Source organism: Sceloporus undulatus, chromosome 2 (assembly GCF_019175285.1).
Source record: "Sceloporus undulatus isolate JIND9_A2432 ecotype Alabama chromosome 2, SceUnd_v1.1, whole genome shotgun sequence".
Lineage (NCBI taxonomy): Eukaryota > Metazoa > Chordata > Lepidosauria > Squamata > Phrynosomatidae > Sceloporus > Sceloporus undulatus.
Genome location: NC_056523.1, coordinates 238,674,263 through 238,700,440, shown reverse-complemented (window position 1 = coordinate 238,700,440; position 26,178 = coordinate 238,674,263). Strand labels below are relative to the sequence as shown.

Below are 26,178 nucleotides of genomic sequence, written 5' to 3'. Positions count from 1 at the left end.
TGCACTATAATCTGATGTACGATGCTTTCTCTATTTTTTTAAGTGCACACTTGATGTTTACTATACTTTCTAAAACAATTTCAAAAAGTGGGAAATATACTAATGTGTTTGATATGCAGTTTATACTGGGAAGATTTTTTAAAAATAAATAATAAAAATAAAAACTTTATTTATATACCGCCTTTCCTATAGATCAAAGCAGTTTACAATATAGTGGGTATGTGACACATGTCACAGTACAGAACAGTAAAATACCTCACTAGTTACAAACTCAGGAGTTTCATAAAATCTAAGCCATATCACAATCATTAAAACCAACAGTTATGAGGAAAGTTCCTAATCTAAACAGAATCGGGAGGGTATGCTACTCGAAAAAGGTGAGTTTTTAATGCCTTCTTAAAGGCTACTAATGTGGGACAGAGTCAGATCTTTTCTGGGAGAGAGTTCCAGAGGGTAGGGGCTGCTGTCGTATAAGCCCTCCGGTGAGTTGTTACTAGTTTTACCCTGGGGCAATCAAATAAAAATTTCCCCGTTGTTCTGAGGGTGTGGGGCGGATTATGTAGGGAGAGGCGCTCCCTCAAGTAACTCCCTCAAGTGATTCAGTGAGTCTTGGTGCAACTTTCAATTACGAGGCTGAACACATTTTCTTTGAGTCAACTGCCACAAACTTCAAGTGATCTTATTCCCAACATTCAAGAAATGTATTCAATTAAAAAGTCTTAGCCAAATGGATAATACACGTAATAGGTCCAAATAATGCTCAGGATACAAAATATCCTGTATTAAGAGCATATGATAGAAGAGGAGTGCCTACACATCAGCTGTTTTGAATATGTAGAGCCTTCTCTTCAGATATCTACTGGAAAAGAGGGCTAGCATGGTGGTACAATGTTAAAGATAGAGCCAACAGCAAAATTTCAATTCCATCATCACATGTGTAAAATGTGTAAAATACCTAGAGTATTAACTATAAGAAATTTGTTATTACTTGCATAACACTGGAAGTTGATAAAGCAAGGCAGAATGTGTGATGGTTATAACACTCAGTAGAGAATTGTGGTGTACAGATTTCCCTTGCATAAGCTGCTTTGGTATCCTAGTTTACCTGCTACATTTGGATATGAGACATCAGGCTGTGCAGCAGAATGTCAAAACTTTATCATCAGCCTTCGGGAATTAAACTATAACTGTTGTTCATACTGTTTTCCATGAAGCACTGAAGATCTTGTAGAATGAAATATGTCCACAGTGATTGTATTACACTATGTGAGGTTAACATTTTCTATACTTTTATTTCTTTATCCTTATTTTTATTATATGCTTTTATTAAAGGTATATTAAAATTAAATACATTTCCTCATCCAATCTCTCCACCCCACTTCCATTAACGCTGTTAGATTTGGGAAGGCAAGCTTCTTTGTTCTCCATTGCACTGATGGTAGTACTTCTTTTGGATCCCTCCTGCACTTTCAGAAAATCTATTCTGGAGGGCTGAGAAAACCCCAGAGTAGATGTTTGTATGGCATGGGGATATGTCAGCAAGAGGAAGGAAGGAGAAAGCCTTCTTGCATTAGCAAAAGTACATCACTGCTATGCTGGATTCTGGTAATCCAATCCATTAGGTTACTATATTGCACATTAAAAAAAAATTAAGAACAAACATATAAGATTCTGATTAGAAGCACCTTACCTTTTACAGTTATCTGGGCTATTGCTTCTATAACACCAAGAGTAGACATAGCCACACAGGTATAATTGGCAGACTGCCTGACATCATTGAGCTCTAGAACATTTCTTCCTATTGGCATATCATCTTCTGGTGTCAGATCTTCAGCCCCCAGCATCCATTTCACGTATGGCATTGGTGACCCCACAGCAACACAGGTGATATTAACACTTCCTCCAGGCATGATTTCATGGTTGGTGGGAGGAATTGAGAACCTTGGTGGGACACGACGAACTGTAATGAAACACAAAAAAGCTAATAACTCATACAAAACAGGAAACGGAAAACTTACACGAAAGTCAACATGCTTCTATAGACAAATTCAGAGCATTAATTGTAACATTTATCTGTCAAAAATAAATTATAAATGAGACATATATATTGTCATGATTTTCTTACAGTTACTCATCAATATATTTTAACCACATTCATAAAACAGCTTTTCCAGACCTAATAGGGCCCCACAATTAACTAACTACATACTACCAATATACAAACACCATGCAAAAGATACAGACAAACACACACGCATATATATGCATGTATATTCTGTATGCATATGTATACATATATATGTACAGAAGAAAACTGGAGGGTTGACAGCATGCTTGAGTTGAGTATCAAAACCAACTTCAATGCTGCACACTTCCAGTCGATGTGAAAGAATGTGCTGCAACACATTCTCACATCGCAGCCCTGGAACACATTACCTACAATACACTGAAAATGCAATCTTATTTGCTTTCAGACTCAAAAAGTGGATGCAGCCTCAAGACCTCACACTAACATTGAAACAGACATGGGGGATATAGATATATAAATATAAAGTCACAGGAGAAAAAACGAGGCAAAGCCAGTATGGCTACTGGATTTGGTCATGCAGGCAAGCAAATGACAGAGTCTAAAAGGAACCATGCTTAGCAGAGAATAACAGGAGAGGAAATTTTATATAGGGACACAAAAAAATAACAAATAAAAAAGGTGGGGATAAAGAAGATTTTTTTTAATGTGAAGGTGAGATAGTTCAAAAGAAACAGGGATTTTGAACGATAGAACGGGAAGTAGGAATATATTTGATTAAGCTCAAGATTGTTATGAGGGATTATATGTCAGTAGGGAAGGAGCAGAACAATAACACATTCTGGGTTCCACAGTGCTCACAAAGAAGAGAAAGCAAAGTAAGCTGCTAGGATTAGTAATAATATTAAAGGCAGCTCTATAATACAAAATGAACAACAGTAAAATCTAAAACACAAAGCAGAAGGGCAATGCATTCTAACCAAGTTATTAATATTGAAGCAAACACAACACCAAGAAAATTACCAGGCAATAACAGATCAGTGTTCCTGCTTCAAATATTCTTTCTCTGTGTACATCTGCGTGTATGTGTGAATATATAGTAAGAGAGGGAGAGGATAGATTTGTACTTAGGTCTTTCGTTGGAAAATGTACTGCAGGTTTTCCAAAAAAGATACTAATTGTCAACTCTTTTTTTCAGCATTAAAAAAACCCACAAAGTAATATACAAATAAATGGATTTAGCCCCAACTGAGAGAAAGTCATTCTTATGTTCCACTGAAATCAATGGGTGTGAAGTTAGTGACAGCTTTGTAGTCCACTGATTTCTTTGTGGCATAAAAAGGAAAAAAAATGTATTTGGACCAGGGACTCTGCAGACAAAATAAATATCCCTTTATTGGAAGCCTTTCAACTGGATTGAGATAAATGTATGGACATTGCTAAGAGATTCTATAGGGTCTTACTGTGATGGCCTCGTGAGTGAAAGGGACGGGCATACGGAGAACAAAGAGCAAAACATGCCTTTAGCAGCAAGCTGACATAGGTCACACAAAGCAAGTGACAGGCAATGCAAAATTTATAATACCAAGACTGATTTTTTCCCATTGAAATAAATGAATAAAATACAATTGAATATAAAAAAATGAAATAGGAGAAGTCTGAGTCTTCATGCCTGGGGTGCTTGAAGGAGGAATTGCAGGAAGTCATTCTTGGATTGGCACGCACCAACAACAGAAATTAAAGGGATATAAGATTGGAGTGGGAAGGGGGTGGGAGAAGCAGGAACACTGACCAAATTGACAAGGTCTTTAAAGTGTTAAGAGTGTTACATGTTTGTCATGCATCCAGACTCTCTCCCTCTCACATCATGCACAACAGTTAGATACCAGCAAACACTAGAAGCCATGACCAGGGCATTCTCTGCTTAAACGTAACATCAACTTAAAAAGAAAAAGGCCACAATGCAGCTACATTCATTTCATTTGTATTCTTTGTTATTGGTTTAATTAATAGTTTTGTAAGGTGGGTAAAAAAGTAAAAAACACACCAACCTTCTCGCAGCTCTGAGGGATGTAGGGGGTTTGATGCAGAACACAATGAAATGAGGAAAGGAGAAAAACAAGGGAAACACAGAGAGAGTAAAAAGGCCATATCAAGGCTTTCAACTGCTACTTGAACATCTTTTACTTGCTCTAATCAAACCTTCCTACCTCACCTCTGACTGTTAGCAATTTCTCACAACTATTATGGTGTTAGAAACTAGCATCATGGGTGGGGGGGAAAGGGAATCCCACCAGGTAATAACGGCACACATGCCTCATGCAGTACAGTATTTGGAAAGGAAAAGGCTCAAATAGCTTTCTAAGGAGGCCATAATAACCTTCACACCCTTTCTAGCCAAAAAACTAAATCATGAATATAGATATATTTAATTTATGCCTCTCCCCCACACTAAAGTAATGAGCTAAAAACTGTACAAGTTTTAAGTGTTTTTTTAAAATCCCTCTTTAGACTTCCAACCCACCCTTTCACTTGCAGGCAGCTAGGAATATCCATGTATACGTTGGAAGTCATGCTCTTCTGAAGGTTGGTGTTAAGAGCCAGATGTTAGAAACTTTGCCCAAAAGGAAGCACATAAAGTATATAAAACCAGGAAAGAATGCTTCCAATTGTTTAAAAAGCAACCATCCCTGTTACTTTACTAGAGCATACCTGTATAAATCTACCATTCTAACTCATACCTACTGAAAAGACAAGTCAGCCTTTCTGCATACCCTCCACCCTTAAAAAAATAATAATACAAAGAACAGCTAGTTCATTACAGCAGTGCCAGGGATTACATTTTAATGATAAGATTCCAATTTAAAAGAAATATGTAATTGTATGAAACTATGCTTAACGAATAAGAAAAGGTAAGCTACACCATTGTCTTCTTTGCAGAGAATTTCCAAGCTAAGAACTTTTCCTTTGTGACTCAGCGGCAGAGGTCATGTAGGTACACACCTCTATACCCTGAGTTTCAATTAGAGGTGAATTAGTTTCACAGCAAGCAATCACGTTAGGAATTTAAACAAAACAAACCAGAGAAAGAAAGAAAAAGAATAGAAAAACCCAAAATAAATGCAACGCTCAGGTCAATAATCAATGCAGGAAAAGCAGAAGTTAAGATGTAAAAATGTAAGGATACTTACAAACCTTAAGTCACAGTGGCAGATTGGACTCAAATGTGCCTTGATTCATATCACTCCCCCCCCCCCTCCAAATTTGGTTCCTCTAAAACATTTTTCTTATGCTTACTCTTTGCCTGCACACCTTGCGTCCTACTGTATTCATGGCATACAACCTGAGAGTAGCTTAATAACCCTTGAGCCTGAATGAAGAGTGGACGCTGGGGATATGTCATTCCTACCTCTGACATATAGATTGGCAGGGGCAGAATATCGTGTACCCGCACTGTTGGTTGCAACACACTCATATTTGCCTTGGTCAGATTCTTCACTCGATTCGATTTGGAGGGCACCTGTATGGATATAAAATACATTGCCAAAGAGACTGTCAAAGTAGAATTTTCAAGCTCCTAACTACACACCGCTTAATAATAAAGAAAAGCCCTGTGAGCGAAGGTCCACTCAACGTCGGATCATTCTCTTGCTAAGGTAGCACAGACAAAAAAATGATGTGATGAAAAAAACAAAGAGATTATTTTTTTCACACCATCAATGCTAGCACAGGAAAACAACCTGCATTTGTCAAGCAATTCTCTAGCACAATACTGTTTCTCCTAGACTATTAAAATGAAGATGGGTGAGACTGCTTCAAGGAAGTATGGCTTTAAAATAAAACAAAGGAGATTAGGTCATTGGGTCATCACCATTTAGTTTATTCAATTTATTTCATTTCTACGTTTGACAAAAGTAATATAAAAGGTGGCAATTGGCCAAAAAGAAAAAGTGAGAAGTTGGGTTTCAAGAAAGTCTCCTGCTGAAGAAGGCCAAAAATGTGCAGCAAGTACAAAAAAAGGCTGCTTGAAGTGAAAAAAGAAACCAATTAGTCATTTATAGTATTCAAAATATTCTTGTAAAGAAACAAAACTCCCTTAAAGACATGCAGATTGGTAAGAAAAAGAAAGACATTTCGCCACAACTTACAATCTTTTAGTGCATTTGCTGAAAAACAAGAGGAGTTGAATTAGAAGGCACAAAAAAGGTTAAAAAGCATGGCCCAAGCCAATAAGGAAGAAGCAACCAACCACTGCTGAGGACCTCAAGATGGCCCCCCTAAGACACCCATCAAAATCCACGACTGGGATTAGCAGTGTGGTGTCACAAAACCCAAGAAAAATGCAAAACAAGAATTATAAAAGACATGAACAATTTTCTTTTAAAATAAAATTATTAAAAACCACAAATACCACATACCACCAAGAATACTGAGTCATCAACCTTTCCATTTGCAATGCCTGAAGATCAGAAGGATCCAAAAATCCAGTGAAAGGCAAATCCAAGAAAAAATATTATAGTGTTGCTGTAATTTGTTAGGGAGAAGAATGTGGTTTGTTTGTTTGTTTTTTATATTTTATTTATGAAGTTAAAAGAAAAAAATATATATACATAACTGAACAAAAAAAACAGGAAAAAAAGAAACCCTTCTGAAAGACAAAGTTAAAAAGAAGATATTCCATGTTGTCTTCTGCATGTCTGCAACTGTTCTCCAGACCATCTTGGCTTGGTCCAAAACAAGAACAGCTAAGGAAGAAAAAAAATGATCTTTTTTTTTTTGCTCCGGTTGGACCAAAAAAAAGAAAGAAAGAAAAAAAAAGAAAAGGAAAAAAGGTAGAAAAAGAAGAAGAAAAAAGAAAAAAGGGACAAATGGTACGCTGTGACTGGGTTGTGGCCTGTAGACCTGGATATGCTTTCTTTGAAGCATATCACAAAGGAACTTAACTTTTTGAAAAAAGGAATGAATGAACAAACACAACTTTTTTTTTCTAATGAAAAGTGAAAGGGATTGTGAGGAAAGAATCACAAGATGAAAGTCACTAGTTAACAACTAAATATGACAAAAGTAAGAAATAAAATGAGGAACATTTCTGTACTGTGTTTATTTTTATTTTTTAAAAAAGGACAATAATGAAAGGGATGGAAGGACAGAAAGAATAAGATCATTCTGTGAACGTTAGTTCAGCACTCTTACCTCTTATTGGTGTACCACCTGCGTGGATAATATGAATGCAAATAAGATTAGAAAGAAGAAGCATTAGTACGAGAAGAAGGAGGCTAGGGCTTTGGAAGAAGAATCAAATTAGAGTTACAGAATTAAATATGGTTTCAAAAGAAACTTGAATTTTTATACTGTCAAAAACAGGAATAATTAAATATATATATATATATTTCAGGTACAATGATCAGATTATATAAAACAAAGTATTGGTGTATCAAAGTGGGCAAGGCCATCATTTGTGAGGAGTGGGGCAGGGTGGGGTGGGGCAGGGCAGATCGGTCATTCATACAAGAGTTTTTTATAGGGTTCAAATATATTGGTTTTATACTGGTCAAATATATTGAATAGACCTGAAATTCTTTAAAAAAACTGTACAGTGCTACATTTAGTATATAGTTTAAGAAGTGAAAATGTATAGCTATTTAAATCATAGATAGATAGATGAAAGAGAGAGAGAAAGAGAGAAAGAGAGAAAGGGGATATACCTAAAACTATCTGGAAATACACACTTATTTATACTGGATTCTTGCAATTTACTGTGCTGTAGCTAAGTGAAACTTGTGTATTGTTTCTCCTAACTGAACGTTTCTAAGACTGATACGACAACATTTCTGTGAAGGATTGTGTGTGTGCCACTACACAGATCCGGTGACTACACTGACTGGTAGTAAAATGCATGCCATGCATTTTAAGAGTAATAACCATCATTATAATACCATAATCATAGTATTCTGTATATGAAAATTAGTGGGGGTGAAGTGCGCTTCAGAACTAAGCACTTACCAATAGATTCTGGAGATTTAAATACGGAGAGAAGAAAGACAGCACAAAAATATTATTATATTCCTTATAATTTGGCACAAAAGTTTTCAAGTTAAAGCTCTATATACTAAATAGTCTATGTCACATGTGAAAATTATTCTAGGTTGTCTTTTTTTTCTTTGTACATTAACAGAAGTTTAATCGACACAATTCTTCTGACAACAAGCATAGAAGTTGATTAACAAGACGGATTAACATAACAGGACAGGTCAAAAAGCTAAAGGTTCTGGGAAGACAGGTGATTTCAACAGCTGATTCTATAGCAGTATAATTGCCCGAGTAAACAGCTTATTATATTTCCCACCCCCTGCATTATATTTTATATGGGGATAAGCTTAGGAAATTTAGAGTTATCTTATTATGAAGCTGCAGAGCGCATAAGGCAGGGTGAAAGGATTACTTTGGGAAGTAAAACAGGGAAAGAGAAAGAGCAGCGAAAGCTGGACTCTACAACAAAAGCAGGCTTCTGTAGATCCAAACCCTACAAAATTGGTGAAGCTTTAGCATGTATGCACATTATTGTGTTTAAATCCATTAGAAAATCTCAGCCAAAAAATCCTCTCCTTTCATAGGCTAACCCAAAGATTTATTTTGCTGTTGCTTGTTTTTTTGCTTGTTTGTTTGCTTGTTTGTTTTTGAACAGATATTACACATGAGAAGAAAAAAAAGTACTGTGCTTCATGTATTAGTGAGAGGAAAGAAGATGTGTCCAAACTGGGTAATCTTTGGTTGGTTCAGGATGTTGAAAAGAACTCACAAAACACAATTGTTACAGAATACAGTTTAAGCATCGAATAATGAAAAATTGGGGTGGATGGATATAACCATTGGTACTCCTTGCATGTTTTGAAGTCCAATGTTGAAATAAATTTGTTTTCTTTAAAAAAATAATAATAGGGATAGAAGAGAAAATGGATCTGTCAAATACTGCTGAAAAGCAGTAAAGGAAATTTAAAAAAAAAACATCAAAACTACAGTCACAGCAGTGAGCAATGTGGAATAAACAGAAGCTGCGAGATACACACACACTGGAAACAAGCTATGACAATAACACAGACATGGACAACACGCTCAACAACATAAAAATAAGAGGAGATGAAATCATAACCTATAAAATAAAATAAAAATAATTAAATAAGAACAGAAAAGAAAACCAAGAAAGAATAATTTTAGGCATTATCACAAACAGTAACAAGACCTTACCTGATCGTAATTGTTTGATGCGTCCATTGTTGCTTGTGTCCACAGGTAAAAAATCTTTGAACCACGTTATTTCAGGATCAGGATTTCCGCTGGCTGCACATAGCATGGTGGCTGTCCGAGTGCGTTCAACCACCTTTAACTGTGGTCCCATATCAATGGTGGGGAAACCACGAGGAATTTGATCCTCTGAAAAGGAAATATATGTTAATTTACAACAAATTTCTTATGACAATCACACTTCTATTACAAGTTCATTTTCTAAGAGTCCAGTTTGAGCCAGGCTTGTTCTTACTAGAGATGGACAAATCTGTGAATTTTGGGCCCGTACAGACAGGCCAAAATAAAGCTGCTTCGGGTCACTTTGGAGGTATGCTGTTTAAATGACACATGGATCTTAAGAGGCCAGAAGCTGTGCCAAAGCTGCGCTCCAGTCCATTCCATTCCAGCTTACTTCCAAAGTGGCCTGAAGCAGCTTTATTTTGGCCTGTCTGTACAGGTTCTTTATTTCCTTTATTTATTAATTAATTTTTAAAAATCCCTCCAGTCTTAAATTCATTATGTTTCATTCTCATTTTGGTTTATTCACCGCACAATAAATACATTTTGTGTGGAATTTTGCCTATATACATATTTTGTACAAGTGGTTTTTCTTCCATTTTTCTCTTTGTGTGCACATTCCAGTAATAATATGCTATTCTATATACATTTCTAAAGTTGAAAATTCCATAGCATGCTTTAAAGAAACATGAATATCAACATAATATCAAGGCATATCAAAACTAATTCAGATGTGTGCAAATTTTCAGGAAATATAAGTCAAGTGTACCAAAAGAATTTCTTCCCCAGCTATACTCTCACTCACAAGAGCTTAAAGAAACCACAGATCCCTGAGGGAACTAGGATTGATGTGAAAACAGAAAACACATACATAATAAAAGGGGGCAAAATGGTGTATGTCTGTGGACCAGCTGCCCAAAAGCCACCCAAAGAGTATGTTAGTCCTGGCCACTCCCATCCTATAGTCCTAGAGATGCAAGTGGGAGATAGCCACATAGATCTAAAGGCTTATAGCAGTGATGGTGAACCCATGGCACGCATGCCAGGGGTGGCACTCAGAGCCCTCTCTGTGGGCACATGTACCGTTGCCCCAGCACAGAGTTTGCCAGATTTTGTTACTAGAAAGCCAGAGGGACATGGCACTTTGCAATAATTACGTGGGCTTTGGGTTGCAGTTTGGGCACTTGGCCTCTAAAAGGTTCACCATCACTGGCTTATAGAATCTTCCAGCTGCCCCTTAAAACAGATACATTGGTGGGGATGATATATTTCAAATCAGGTGGAGAAGAGCCCCCCGCTCCCAAGAAAGTGAGAAGAAAGGTGTTGTAAAACAGAGACCAAGAAGAGGGAAATTTTCAAAAGTAAATCAGTTTCAGTAAAACATAATCCTGTACAGCACCATCTGGTTTCTGCAAAGAAATGATCAGAAGAAGGCACATGGAGAGGCAAGCTGACTACATGTACCCTCAGGCTCTGCCCCCCCCATACCCAGTGTCCCAATGCCAGTAGCAAGAGCTTCCAGTCTCCTTCCCCTCAAGGCCGTCAAAAGGAGGTCCCTATCTTGTAGTGCTGTACACTGTGCATGTCGAGGACCCCATCCCCTGAGGGAACTGGGATTGATCTCAAAACACTTTTTTTAAAAATTATCTCTTCTGACACACAAAAGAGAAAAGGTAGGATGAGAATTGCACAGCTACAGTTCATGTAGCTTTATTTAGAAGAAATATTGTTCATCACATCTGAACAATAAAATAAGCTTTATTGAAAGAATATTGCAAGAAGCTTTATTGAAAGCTACTGGAAAATGTTCAGTCATACTGATGTGATTACTGAGGATCCCAAAACCAGAGGATTTCATCAGTAAAACAGGAAGGGGGGATTTTTGGCTCTCCTCTCTCATTTACACCTCCCCAGGAAGCTCCCCTGTTATTCCAAAGGATCCCTTATCTCACTGTACAGTTCTGCACCTGTCTGCATTTATTTGAACTTAAATATGACTTAATTTCCAAATAAACACTCATGGTACTGTAGCCTCACTTAGATCACCCAGAACTGTATCCGCATAATGGAATATCTCTCTTTTTAGAATGACAGCCTCCAATTCCATTTCATGAAGTATGTCTTACATTCATTCCTTTCTCAAAATAAGGTTTTCCCTCAACTAGGAGGAACTAGTGTCTCAGGCTGCATCCCACTTCAGAAATAATCAAGTTTGACACCACTTTAACCGCCATGGCTCAATGCTATAGAATTCTGTAAACTGTAGTTTGTTGTGGCACCAAAGCTGAGCCAGTGTAGATGCAGCCTCAGATTCGCAACACTGCCTCAGGTGCACAGAATTGGTAATGTGGATTTTTACAGCAAGGACTTAATCTGATTTAATCATTGTAAACAGAATAAGAATATCCACAAGAAAATTTCCTAGATATGTCAGGTTGTACCGTAATAATCTCAAAATCACATTCACAACCTTTACTGTTATAAAGGCTTCACTGATTTTTGTTAAATATCAATACAGCCATAGTTCTATTTTCCTCAACCAAATGAGTAAGAGGAAGGAAAAAGATCAATAACTACTGCAGAATGCATGCTTTGTTATTAAACATCTTGCTTGGCAAGTATTGACATGCAATTCTTTAAGGAATAAAAATAATTGACTATAAATTGTCCAATGTCAAATAAATTGCTTGTTTTGCCAAGAAACCGTCAGATCTTTCACATAGCTTCAGTAAAGCTTTCAGAGGCATTGAAAAACTCAGAGGGATATGCTTGCACACTGGACCAATCTTTGCATTCCCTGGTGACTTCCTTCTCCCCTAGGCTATTTAATCACTGACAAAATGAATGTATATAAATATTGCTACAACAGTGTGGTAGCTACTAATCTTGAAAGTTAATGTCTTTTTTTTATCTTTCCCAAGAAGTCAGAAGTGTCAAAGGCTGATATTGTTAGGCCTTTTGCTATACTGTCTTACCAAAGAAGCCTACATTTGATAACAATTTATAAGATGTGAAGTCTTTACCTTGGGAAATACTGATAAGGGTTGACTTGTGCCACACTGAAGTAGTACTCTAATGCATCTGCATGACCTTTCCTTTTCCTTTGAGACTCGCAAAAGCAGTCCTCAGGCTCCTCTTTTCATATAAACAAGTGCATAACATAGATAATCTATCTTGAGCCCCCTTGCCTATTTTTAATGAGGGTAATTAAATTCTGTCCATCCTTCTTCTGCACTGAACCTCTCTGGATGCAGAATCATCATTAAATTTTCATGAGAAACATCACAATGTAACAGATCCAAATAGTCAGAACTGTTATACTTTGACAGTTGTGGCTTGTTTCCAATCTAGCTGTCAGGTATTTGGCAATAAAAGCCCGTATTCAACATAAAATGGAGTAGAGGAAATAATGAAATTTGTAATTGGAATGCTTATCTCAGTGGGTGTAGTTTATAAGACGTTAATTGCTTTCACTTCCACTTTAAATTTATTAGTTATTGCTATTAAACCTGTCTTTCCAGTTTGAGGATATGATATTTGACAGATCATCAAACAAGATGAACAACCAGATCAATCAGCAATTATATTACAGACACATATCCTTTTAGAGATGAGGGGAAAGTGTCTACTAATCAATATATCAGTAGCTTTAAACTTCTAAAAGATGTGAAAAAGGAAAGATCTCGCCTTGTTCATTAGTGTGTGAGTTAATGTCATCATTAGGATTTTAACTACAGTGTTCACCTCTTTCCATTTTAATATCCAACCATGCAGAATCAGGTAGTAATTCATCAACAATTTAAAACCAGATCTGATCTTCCCAGCACCATGTGTCAGTGCCAGTTAAACAAGCCATTAAAGGGCAGATTACCTATGTCCTTGTGTTCAGGGAATCATACAAGTAACACACATATTTATTTACTGCAACAAGAGATCTGCCAATATTCTTAGCATTTCTATGGTGTCTCCACTGCATGCATGTTTTACTACTAAATTACTTATTCTATTCCAGGTATGTGTTTCCTCAGTTTTTCACTATTAATTATGAGCATGAACTATTAAATGGCTTCTTACATACTGTTGTCCTCTTCTTTATTAAGAAAAGATCACAATTTTTCATAGTTGACATCAATGAGCTGCCCGTCTGTATCCCCCCTACGTCTAAAATTATAATGTAACTTCACTGACAGACTAAAGACATTGAAAGGGAACAGCAGGCCTGGTTTGCTGAAAACAGGTAGGAATGATAGGGCTGCATATTTCCGCTTCTATGAATGCTAGGGACTGCTTTTTTTAAAATTAAAGTTAGGAAATCAGTCCAGCTAATGGTCAAAATGGGCACCAGGAGGAATGATTAGCATTCAGATAAAACCAGATAAAATGGCATACAGAGACCCTACTACATGAGGGATGAACACATGAGGCACCACAAGGCCAGTTTTAAGAGCCCAATTGCTCACAATTGCCACCTGCTCATGTAGTCCCAGTTGCCCATAGTTGCCCAGAAAATCTGTGGGAAGCATAGTTAGCTATTTCAGTCCATTTCCATCATGAACTTATGGAAGGTTCTTGGGGGGTGGGGTTACTGCCAAATCTGAAAGGATCATGTGATGTGAACGTCTGGGAGCTGACTTCCCCTCTATCATGTATTTTTTAATACTACATTTTACAGCAAAAAGCCCGGATCACTATCTCCATTCTCCCACATGCTTTGATCCGCCCTGGAGGTCCAGTGTTAGCACCACAGTTTTATTTACATAACATAATGTCCTCTTCTTTATGTCGTAAGAAACCAATTTAAAGGTTTCTCATGATCTAATCTGATCAAATGAGAACAAGGAAATATAAAGGAGTTTCCCAGCACTACACCTCCACCCGTTTGAAATAATGCAGGAATTTTAAATATCCTTTCCACCCGTGGTAGGGAGGGAGGAATCCTAAGCATGTGAAGTTATTTCTTTATTATATTCTCTTTCATAGAACTCAAGGTAGTACACACTTGCATTTTCCCCCCTATCATATCAACCTTGTGCAGTTGGGCTAAGCTGACAGTGATTGCCCTAAATCACCCAGGGAAACACTAAATAGGTCTCACCTGCCTCAGCCTATAAATCTAAACAGAACATAGATGGCTTTCATCACACTCAGTGTGTGAATATCTTGCTGTTGTTGTTTTTTAAAAAATTCTCTTTCTCTACCAGTTAAGACTCAGTTTGAAGGAACAAGGTGAAATGGGGAATATAGCCAGTAAAATATAAACCTAAGGTATGTAGTTCCTTAGTTTGGAAAGGATTATCTGTAATATGATTAGGATGCTATTAAATCAGGGATAAAATAGATTTTGCCACAAATGAGGATAAGGGCATGGGATTTTCTAAGATCTATTTTATTTGCAATTGTGTGTACATTATTTTCTATCTCCAACTCCCCCTCCATGGGAACTACTCCAGTAGTCTCCAATTTCCGCCCAAATCAGCAATTAAAATGCTTACTAAATTAGTTTTTGTTTATACCATTATCATTTGCACATTTGTGATTATCCCAATATCATTTGCAAGTTCATGGCAGTACCCAAAGACCAGTTTCAGAACATTTCAACCTCCCTGAAAACACAGTAAGTGATTTGCAGGTTGAGGTCCTTGCACAGGGATTCAACAAGGAAATTACAAAGAAAGACTAGAAAGAGGAACAACTGAACTGAATTATATTCAAAATTCCAAACCATTAGCATAGGTCTGAACAAAGACAATGACTTGATGGTACACACCATATATTAACACAAGAGCTCTGGTACTGCACATATAACTAAAGGAATCTTTTCTATTGAACCCTGGGAAACTTACTTTTGTTAAGCCCATTTATTGCTTTCAGACATCATCACTAATTGAGTATAGTAAAGCCCTGTATCACACTGTGCAGCTCACTGAAATATAGGATAACAGTTATGATGTGCATCTTTCTAGATCCTATTACATTCCCTCTCACTCCCACAACTGTGTAAACATGTTTTATACCTGGAGCATTTATTATCACTCTGTGCTGCATCCAAAAAGTGGATTTACATTCAAGAAAGTTCATGTGAAAAGAAAAAAAAAGTTAATATTAAAGGTAGTTATATTTCTTCACCCTCCATCCTTCTTTCTTTCAATGGTCCAAGAGACTAATGTGTCTATTTGCTTGAAAGTTCATATCTAGAGGAACAAAATCATTACTTCTCAAGTAATTTGGTCTGCAGCAAAATACATAGGGAGGAATCCAGTCCAGGGTGCAAAGAGTAAGAAACAGGGATTACTGCTCTGATGCATCAGAGACAGTGCATTATGTGAAAGAAAGGCTGGACCAAAAGAGGATTTGAATTTGTTTGAATATTGCCTGACAGATTCCACCAAAGGAAAAGGAATATCTGTCCTTCAGAATAAGTGCTTGAAGGGAATAAAATTGTGCTAGCCAAAGGCTAAGATGCTTGCGATACAAATGATGTAAATCAGGCAAAAACTGAAACAGATAGACTTATTCTAAGGATGTACACATGTACATGATCAAAGGAAATGCATTAAGTAATGGGAATTATGTGCTCTTTGGCCCGAACCTTTGATATTTAAAATGTAGCTAGAATATTGAGCTTGTGAGAAACGGCAGCAGTTTTCCCAGAATGAATAGATTGTCTTGTTTAGTAGCCTATACACAGAGCTCTGAATCTGACTCCCATGATAAAGAACTGTGGTGAGTGTATTCAACCAGTTTTAGAAGCTATATTTGATAACTCAAATGAATGTTAAGTATTTAGTGTCTCCCTGAAGCTTTGTCCAAATCAACAGAAATTTGAATATCTGGCAAAGTTTACTTTCACAGAGAGAAAAAATAATTTAAAAACAATGTAGAAGCAAGGAAGGTGAGGGGGGGGTGAGTAATTGGGGGGGGGGGAGTAGACTCCATGATGTAGCTGAAAATTCACATTATAGTAAAATACTGCACTGTGCACACACTCACTATTAGGTTTAAGTAGTCTGTCCTTTGAAGTTCAACATTTAAAATGAGAGTTTATTATAATGAAGACTTGCCGGTACACAGTTTAAGTCATATAAATTATTCACGACAGATTACATGGTCAAATTGTAATCATATTGGAAATTTCACAGTTTGTTATAGATTAACGAGAAAAAAGCAAATGTATAATGCGACATGGATTCATCTCCAGAGAACAGTGAAGCATTGTCAAACTCCACAAAAGAAGGAAGTGTCTATTTTTAAGAGACGTATGCTACTACTCATCCAGAGCAGTAAAAGCTCTTCCCCTCCTCCACATTTTTAATCTAGTCTCCACTGCTTCAAGCAGAGACCAAAATAAACCCGACGAGATCACGTTTTAATATATTTTGCATTAAAAATGCATCAATAACACATCAGTAAGATACCACACTGCCTGCTTTCTCCATTGCCTTATGGGAAGGGACAAGTTCAATTTTTGGTCATTGTTTCTATAACGCCAATGGCACCAGCTAGAAGGTTTGTGGAGGCAGTATTCCCAGCCTCCGGGGAAGGGTCAGAGTGCTTTGCATTCCACAGCAGTTCTCTAGCAGCCCATTAAAGAATGACTCTGGCTTTTCCTAAGGGAACTGTTTCTTTCTTAGAAGAATGCTGAGTACAAAGCTTCTTTTTAAAAACAAAAACAAACCAGGTACTAAGCACACACACCCAAAAGGGGGGTGGATTCCAGTACGTTTTTTTCTTTGTAAAAAATAAACTTAACAAGAATATGTTAGTTCTCCTTTAAAATGAGGATTATTACAAATGACAGGAAAATAATGAGTTACATTTCCTATACAATAATGGATTGAGAGGGAGAGAAAGAGAGAGAGAGAGAGAAAGAGAGAGAGAGAGAGAGAAGATTCCATCGTATCAAGGTTCTGCTTCTACTTTTGGCAATTTTTTTTGGAGAATGCAGGGTATCAGTTGTATCAAATGTGGCAAAATAAAGAATGACACTTAATTAAACTGATTACAGTTTTCAAGTGTATAAAAACAGTATAAGTGTTACATATTTTATCGTAACTTAGAGCCATCTTTGAATGGATAAGAATCTAACTAATTATCTGTGTCAGAGTTTAGAATGGCAAATCATATATCCCACAAAATGACAAAGAAAGCAAAACGGATGGCCTTAGCTTGAAAGATTGGCAACTACAAGTGATCTTCCTTTCCCTGGATCTATGGGGAAATATGCCAAGACACAGCCAACTTGGTATCTGTCAGGGCCAAAAATAAAGACAAATAGAGCAGGTTTTCCTTGACTTCTAGTTTTACATGTCCATTACTTTCCCTTTAGCATACATGAACTATAAACAGATAAATAATACACAAGTGAAAGCAAGCAAAACAACGAATCTTATGCTACAAATATTTTAATGGAACCAACAAAAATGATATATAATTCATTTTTTTTTTGAGGGGGGATGAGCTTACAAAATGTAAGCGGGATTCCCCCTGCCCCATTACTATTTTAATATGGAGGAAACCCTAGCATTTTCTAGCTTTGGTGTGTCCAGTTTTTGTTATCTTCTGAAAGCAGTTTGTCTAGACTGATGATGAATTAACACACTACTACAGGGGAAATATATTTCAAATCATTGACTACTTACAGCAAACTCTTGGTATTACAGCAAGATCACTGCAGGTGCAGGCCATAAACACTATTATTAGGCTGTGCCCCATCCTATCACTTTGTCAAATTCCTACCACTTTCTACCTGAAAAAAAAAATCGCCAGCAGGTTAACCTGAGACAGCATGAGTAAGATTATTGTATTTACTTCTGATTGACCCGCAAAATAATAGCTCTTCGTTGCACTACCCTTTAGAACTGTGTACAGCAGCTGGAAGTCTCTCTACTTGTTACATGGAATTTTAAAAATCCACCAAGATGACCAGCTTTAAAAAAAAATGGGGAAAGAGAGGTGAGGAAAAATACGTTCAGGTTTCTAGGGCTGGTGTTCTATTCATTTCCAGGAAAGTGGAATCTCCCATTGGTACTGTTGTACCAACTTGCCCAGAACACACCTCCCATCAGTGGAGGCATTTCACTAAAGCATTTATTCTCTGTGTATAAACATTAGAAGAGTGTCTGGGTGGAAAACAAATAACCTGTTGAAAAGACATAATCAAATTCTCTCCCATAGTGCCTTTCTCCTAGTATCCTCTGAGCCTGCCAAAGAATTTTAAAAAAATGGTTCTCCAAATCAGCACTGTTACAGAAGATGTATGCCATTTAATCTGGCTGTTGCATGCCTTCAAGTTGTTTCTGACTTATGGCAACACTAAGGCAAAGGTATCATGGGCATTTCTTCACAGGATTTGTTCAGAGGACGTTTGTCATTGCCATCCTCTGAGGATGAGAGAGTGTAACTTGCTGAAGGTCACCCAGTGAATTTACCCCACACTTTTTGTTTAGAGTGCGAGATGGGGCCTGTACTTTTTGACTACCTAGACCCCTTATAGCATTTCAAGCAAGCAAAATGCAGATCTGTGATTCTAAGAATGTTACTTTTATTCATCATCATCATCATCATCATCATCATCATCATCATCATCATCATCATCATCATCATCATCATCTCATCTTGCCTAATGAAAAAGCCAGCAGGTGTTGAAAACTGGAATAATGAATTGTGTGCCTTCTCCCCTCTCCCAAAAAAGGTATCATCACAATGTATATTTTGGATTGCAGATTTTGTTTTATGGTCAGTACCCCTGTATTTTAGGGCAATGCGTATGTCCACAAGAGAATATAACTCTAGATGCTAAAAAGGAAAGCCTTTGTGTTAGCTGCCTTATTCAGTGACCACCTAGAATCTAAAGTTCTGAGTTGGAAATTGCAAAACCATTTACTGGGAGAATGAAAAAAATGTTTGTTTCAAAACAATTGCTGACCAGCCATAGAAATAATGAGATGAGATACAATAAAGGAAAGACATTGGGCCATTTATTATCTTGATTATTGATTTCTTAAGAGAACTGCAACTTAAGGGGGGGGGGAGTAGCCTAATGTGGAAGCAGCTGCAGTTATTGGTCTTTTCCTCAGACCACCTCTGCAGCTTCCCATGGGTGATCATACCTGAACCCGAAAGACAACCCAAAAGCTAGGTTACTCCCTGGCTGGCCTACATCAGGTAGACCAACCAGAAAGTCCCTTAATTAAGCCCCAGGGATTAACAGGGATTAAAGAGAGGGTTTATCTTTCTGGCCAGCCTCAAGGGACATCTCTTTCTTCACCTCCCTGATCCCAAGACCTGAAGAGGTAGTTTCAGAGACCCCCCCTTCCATCAAAATGATTACCTAGGTGCTCACTGAACTCTAAATCTCCCCACAGTCCTGCCAAATGACAACCTATTTAAACTCTACCCTTAACCAATTGTCCAGGTCCGACTGGAAACAGTATGGGGTAGGCAAAGAAGTGACCAAGAAACTTCATACTGTATGAACAGCAGGAAAGCGGGTCAATCTCCTGAACCAGAATGGCTCAAATCACTTCTGGCCATGCCCCTTAGCCACCTCTTGCCATGGCATAACTGCCATGACTAAATTTAAACTTGTCTCCCTGTTCCAGAGAGGCCAGCAAATTATGCATCTCCAATGTCTATGTCATAGGGGTGATGCACATTGCATCAGAAGGAAAACAAGATTCACTAAACCTCCAACACATGATGTTTTATACCAGAAAAGCACATTAGATGTTTAGATACAAAGCCTTTCTACAATATTAGTGCAAATAAGTACTTTAATAGCAGGATATTTTCATAATTTATTGTCATTATCATTATTTTAACAGTCTGAGAAAGTTTTCTGAATATGTTTATTTTGAAGTCAGTTAAATCTCTCTATATTTTTGCAAGGTAAGTTAATAAGCAATTGTTGTAATAAAATGATTCCCCCTGCACAACTGCAGGGACTACTGTTAATAAGATATTAGAGTTTTATGGTTTGTTGTTTTGTTAATCCTGAGATAATCACCTTTTAAAAACCCAAACCAAAGTTTTCAAATTTAATGAGCTCTTTTAAATAGCCACTGTCATAGCAAACGTCAATAACAATTTTACTTTCTTTCTCTTGAAGTCATTAGCTAAATGAAACCATAAATGCACTTGGCAGTTAAAATCACTTTATGCATTATTTAAATGACAGGTGAAATGACTCATTTTGTTTTTAGATTATGAAGTGATCATTGCAATTATCACAAAATTGCTCAGTGATTTTAAAAAAACAAAACACTCTGTTGATACTGAGTTAATGCTATTACATGTTGGCTCACACTACAAAAATTGAAAGAACTTAAGTTAAAAGACATGTCCCCTGATGTGTTCCATCACCAACTGTGCTTGCTTACAACTTAAGGAAATGTGGCACTTTTCTTTTTCTTTGAAGCCCGAATTCAGATGGGGAGTATGGAGTAACAAAGATGTGCCACCTTTTCATGATGATATCTTCTTTTGTGAAGCATCTGAGCCTTACTAGAGGAATCCTTGTATGTGCTGACCTAGGCCTGTTTGTTATTTACATCAGTATCTAGCAAGATGCATTCAACAGTGAGAGGAAGCACTCTTCTAGTATCCTCCATCAACATTATACTGTTGGGGGCATTACAGTGTGAATGACCTGTGGCTAGTTCATGTCTTTTACATGGGATATGGAACTGCAGCAGAATGAATGACAAAAAAATATTAATTCACCACCATGTTGAGATGTATGCCATCAGCCATGCTTCAGTGTATCTCAAATTGCTTGGGAACACTGAAATGCTCAGTTGGGCTAAACTAGGTTGAATGTATGAGAGAAAATATTGATCCACCATCACCTTGAGATTTCCAAAATTAGCCATGCTGCAGGAGTTATTTGTGGTTGTTCTGGAAACTGGCATGCCTAGTGAGGATACAACAGGTTGAGTTGTGTAATGTCATAGATTAAAAGACAGAATAAATGCAAAGGATTAAACAACTTGTATATCCTGCACTCGGAACAGTGAGAACAGAATACAGAGAAACAGATGGTCTCCAATTGGAAAGGCTGCATTCTATCACCCTACCTATCCAACTTGTATGCAGAAAATATCATTACCCAGAGCAGGTTCAGACCCAGAGGAAGGAGGAGTTAAGATAAGATGAAGGAAAATCAGCAGTCCAAGATATGCAGATGACACCATGCTACTAGCCTTTTTTGTTTTGCTATTTGTTCATTTGGTTTAGGGAAACACCTTTGTTTGTTCATCATACTTTGGCCATAACATGTGAGGACAGGACTTACTAGAAAATATAATAATACTAGGAAAGGAGCAGGGTGATAGAAAGAGAGGAAGACCACATATTAGATGGACAGATTTAATCATCATCAACATCATTTATTACGATCAACAGATCCAATAGCTCCAATAGAAAACTCAAACATGAAATTAAAAACAAAATCAGAAAGGAATAAATAGCACAGTAAAAACAATAAAATGATTGCTATCAGATTTATTTAAAACATAGAGAGCGCTAATCCTCTTTGCTGCTGAAAGAAATTTAGGAACAGGCAGCATTACATTTGGGGACTTATCCTTCACCAAGAACCTGATATGAAACTGGGCAGAACATCCAACAAGTTTTTTCAGCGGTGGAATAATCAAGATTGTGGCGCACCTCTCTGTAAAAGCTAAAGGACAATATATGCTTCATTGACTCGGCTTTCGTATTATTACAAGGGTACTGTCTTGCTAAGTAAGGGACCCCAGCAAATCTGCCTTGGAGCAGTTCAGTGGAAAAAACATTGCATCTGGCCTGATAAAAAAAGTCTGCGGTACTTTGGAACTGTCAGATTTATAATGTAGTCAGATGATTGGCAAGGTCCAGTGTAATGTACATTCAAAGCAATAGGTGAGCAGCCAACATAGGAACAATAATGATCGCAAAAGAGATGCAAAAAGCTGTCCCACAGTCTCTGCTTGAGAGATTTATAGGCTATCTCCAATCCCAAGTTAGTTAGCAGTGAAGAAGAGAGAACAATCAAAGCTGCTTTTTTGTACCAACTAAGTTGTCCCTCTATTTGCACGGACTTCATATGTGTGACCCTCACTTACTCGTGAGGAGCAAATGGAGGGGATTAAAATGGGGTGTGCACCATCTATGGGGCTTGAATATGTGCAAAATTCCATGGGGGGGGGGGGGGTCCGGAACAGATCCCCCATGAAAATGGAGGGCTGACTGTGCTTACATAATTGTCTTGGAGCAGATATACAAGCAAACCTGAACCAACCTTAAAGACAATAAGACTATGGTCCTGAGCCCCCAGGACTTGAGCAGAGTGGATGAGAACAGGAGGGGCTTGGTGATGCCTCATACATAGGGTCACCATGAGGCAGCTAACAACAACCACAAGCATTTTCTCTCAGCACACCATTTATTTGCTTCAAATTGAATCTTCCAAACACCACTTTGGAATCAAAAAGATGTGTGGGCTAAGGTTTGTAAGCTCAGTTGTCTAACATGATATTCTGTATAAGTCCCTGTGAGCAAACTGTAGAGTGGAAGGAGACTGCTCTGTAAATGCACTGCAGTAGAAATAATTAAGTAACCCATTACTGCTTAAAATCAATATGGTCTCATACTTCCAAGATACATGTTTCATGAATGTTCTTAAAATTCTATGAAACAGGTAGATGATTTTCAAACCTCATTTTGCCATTCCACATTACTGATACCATCATCAATAGCAGCAGTATTAAGAAAACCATCTACAAGCACCAGACCTAAAGTAATCAGCAGCACTGCCACTCTCACTCCACTCCGTTGGAGAAGACCTCAATTTTCTTGGCTCTGAAAAGAAAATGCATCATTACAGTGTTGGCAGTTTTACTCCAATACCCTAATGTAATGTAATTCTGCTATCCTTAAAGTCACTTAATATGATGCATGGTATAATAATTTCTGCTTTAAAAAGTGCTCATTTAATACTGTTGGTTGTACACCACAACAAACAATAATGATGGTGGCCATTTGGAAAAAATCCAAAGCATTACACTATGGTAGTATTCCACTTAAGAATAACCAAAGTTCCATTCTTTTAGTTCAGCTTTTGAGAGATCCATACAAATCAAAGGTTCCCAGACTCCAGGAGCCAGAAAATAAATTCCTCATTGTGTCCCAGTTCTAGAAACTTGTGTAGCCCTGTAAGTAGAGCTTATTTCAGAGAAACCTGAACAGGATGATCATTTACAGCATTTGCAGTTCCCGCCTGCCACCCCCACCCCCCACGGTGCCGGATTTACTTCTGAGTGTGGTTTACACTGATTCTCTACTTTCTGTTCCTTTCTTCTCCCTCTAATGTTATGTCAGAACAAAGCCAACAGGTATCATTTGGCTCTTTGTTTGTCAAGTAAATATTTTATTTCCTCTCTCACATAAGATTTTTTGTTATTATACAGCGTAATATAAATGTGTTTATTTTATATGTGTTTTGTTATTATACAAGTGTAATATAAATGGTGCTGGGTTTACTTCTGAGTAAGATTTTTTTATTATTATACCAATGTAATGTGAATGCTAAACTGAAAGGATTGTAGCATATACCAATGAAGAAAGGCTTGCTTCTGAGTAAGCCTTCCAAATATTCTACCATACCAGACACTGTAGTTCTTTCAATCAGTAATCTAGTCTGTCAGGGGCAGTGATTTCTTTTATCTTCAAAATTACACTACAGTCAGTCAACAGAATCTTTCTTTCTTTCTTTCTTTCTTTCTTTCTTTCTTTCTTTCCTCCTCCTCCTTCTTCTTGGCTATTCTTTACCCACTGATAGTATAACTTGTGTGCGATACTGGGATATTGGATTGGGACCTGGGAGATCCAGGTTCCGGTCTTCATGGAGCCATGAAATTCACTTGGTGGATTCAGGCAAACCCAATCTATCTCATAAGAGTTTTTGTGAGGATCGAGTGGGAATTGATAGAGTTGTGCATTTCACATTAAACTTAACAGATGAAACGTAGGATATAAATGCAGCAAATACGTAAATAATGATAAAGTGTTTGTCATACTAAATTTATAAGCAGAATCCACGACTTGACTCAATTGGTTATGTATTTTAAAGACAACAACAGCACTGAGGTATTCTAAATGAATATTTTTTGTATAATCATTGTTAATTTTTTTTAAAATCCAAACCACTACCAGCTTTCTCAGCTTTCTGTTCTAACCTCTGTCTTGAACCTAACAACAAAATAAAGTAAAACACTTAATGTTTTATATTAGGAAGACTGGTATGATAAGTGTAGCTATAACAGAGGCTTGTCTAAAATACTAGCAGTTACCAGGTGCAGATTCTGCCTCTTTTGTATAAATAGACATTTCCCATTCATCTGAGGAAGAAGACTCAGGTCTATGAAAGCTCATGCTACCAATTTCTTTCCTTCAGTTAGGAGATGAGCAGGAAAATACAGAAAACTGAGCTGATGCTGGTTTTTATGAAAGCAGGTGGAAGCCTTGCTGACCATATAGCCTGCTCTGAAGGCCAAAGACCCATGGACAGTCTGCATCAAATGGTGTCAAGCCACACCTCGTGGTGGTTCCCCCCCCCCACCTACCCACAAGGCATGTACACCACTGCATGAACACATCACCTGAGACCACAAGAATTACCTCCCTCTTCCTGCCCAGCTGTCATTCAATTGGATGCTCCATGTGACCAATCACACTTTCTCAAGAGCAAAACACTGCCTGTACAGTGCATCAGTGCACCCGGTATCACATTTGCAAAGCATAATAATAGAAGTCCCCCAATATGCCCCCTCCCCGTTGGACTGTCTGGTTTGTGCATGCTCTAATTACATCTATTGCATTATTGGCAAAATATTAACTAACATAATTTCAACATCTACATTACTAAACAGTGATACTGAACCATATATTATCTTAAAAGGAAAACACAAAAGCATGCTGCTAAAGGTAGAAGTCAGCTGAAGACATCTCACTTCCAAACACCATAAAATTTGGCGTTGCCTTACTAGCATCAACATATATTTAACCAGACACTTCAATCATATTTTAGTGCAAAACAAAGCAACCGAAAAAAATGGAGTAGTCCTAAAATTGAGAAAAGAGTTATATTTTCTTGTAACTTCAAAACAATGAGACCAGTTAACTTCGATAATCCTTCATTTATATCAGAAGAAATTCAGTGCACTGAAGTTAAATGATTAACATGAGACTTGGCATCAGGCTAGGTATAGAGTGCACACTGGATGTTAACCTCATTGGATTCTGATTTCAAATGTTTCAGGGGATATACCACATTAATTTCAATGGTTTCAATTTTTCTGACATTAGCCTCCAGCTTCTGGTTCAGCATGTAAAACTCTTTAGTCTGAACTAGGATTGTGGGTTTTTAAGATATTAAGTGTTGTCTTAATAAAATGTAGGGGAATGATGTTTCAGAACAATCCTGATTTCATGATGACTTTTTCCTGATTCCATAATAACTAGTAAACAATTATGCAATTTATTCTGGATCTATTCCCCATGAAAAACCACCCCTAGCACTACCCGAAGGTGCTGTTTAATTCAGCTCAAATAGTATCAATAGCTTATAACACTGTTTGCAAGCATCCTTCAAGTTCACCTGGCCACAATGTATCATGCTCCAAGAACCATGATTGATTACTGTAATGTACTAGGCACAGGGCTCCCCCTGAAAATGGTTCACAACCTGCAGTTGGTTAAAACTGTGGCACCCAGAGTGCTAAGTGAAGATGAGCATCATGGAGAGATTATTCCTTTTATGGCACGTATCTGACACAGATGACACGGTATGCTGCATGTGTCCGAAGAGGCCA

The 26,178-nt window shown here is 37.5% G+C and overlaps 1 protein-coding gene across 50 annotated transcripts in view; it reads right to left on the bottom strand.

Moving 5' to 3' along the window:
• Positions 1–26,178, bottom strand: part of PTPRD (protein tyrosine phosphatase receptor type D) — a 1,118,901-nt gene that overhangs the window by 180,366 nt on the left and 912,357 nt on the right. For 24 of the 50 annotated variants that reach the window (XM_042455420.1, XM_042455423.1, XM_042455433.1 and 21 more), the window contains 6 exons: positions 9,272–9,457; positions 8,030–8,038; positions 7,220–7,237; positions 5,436–5,546; positions 4,078–4,089; positions 1,691–1,960 (listed from right to left, as the gene is read on the bottom strand). In XM_042455420.1, coding sequence (XP_042311354.1) covers positions 1,691–1,960; positions 4,078–4,089; positions 5,436–5,546; positions 7,220–7,237; positions 8,030–8,038; positions 9,272–9,457 — 606 coding nt within the window. The remainder of the gene's footprint in view (positions 1–1,690; positions 1,961–4,077; positions 4,090–5,435; positions 5,547–7,219; positions 7,238–8,029; positions 8,039–9,271; positions 9,458–26,178) is intronic. The other 26 variants (XM_042455443.1, XM_042455446.1, XM_042455444.1 and 23 more) reach the window with 5 other exon arrangements.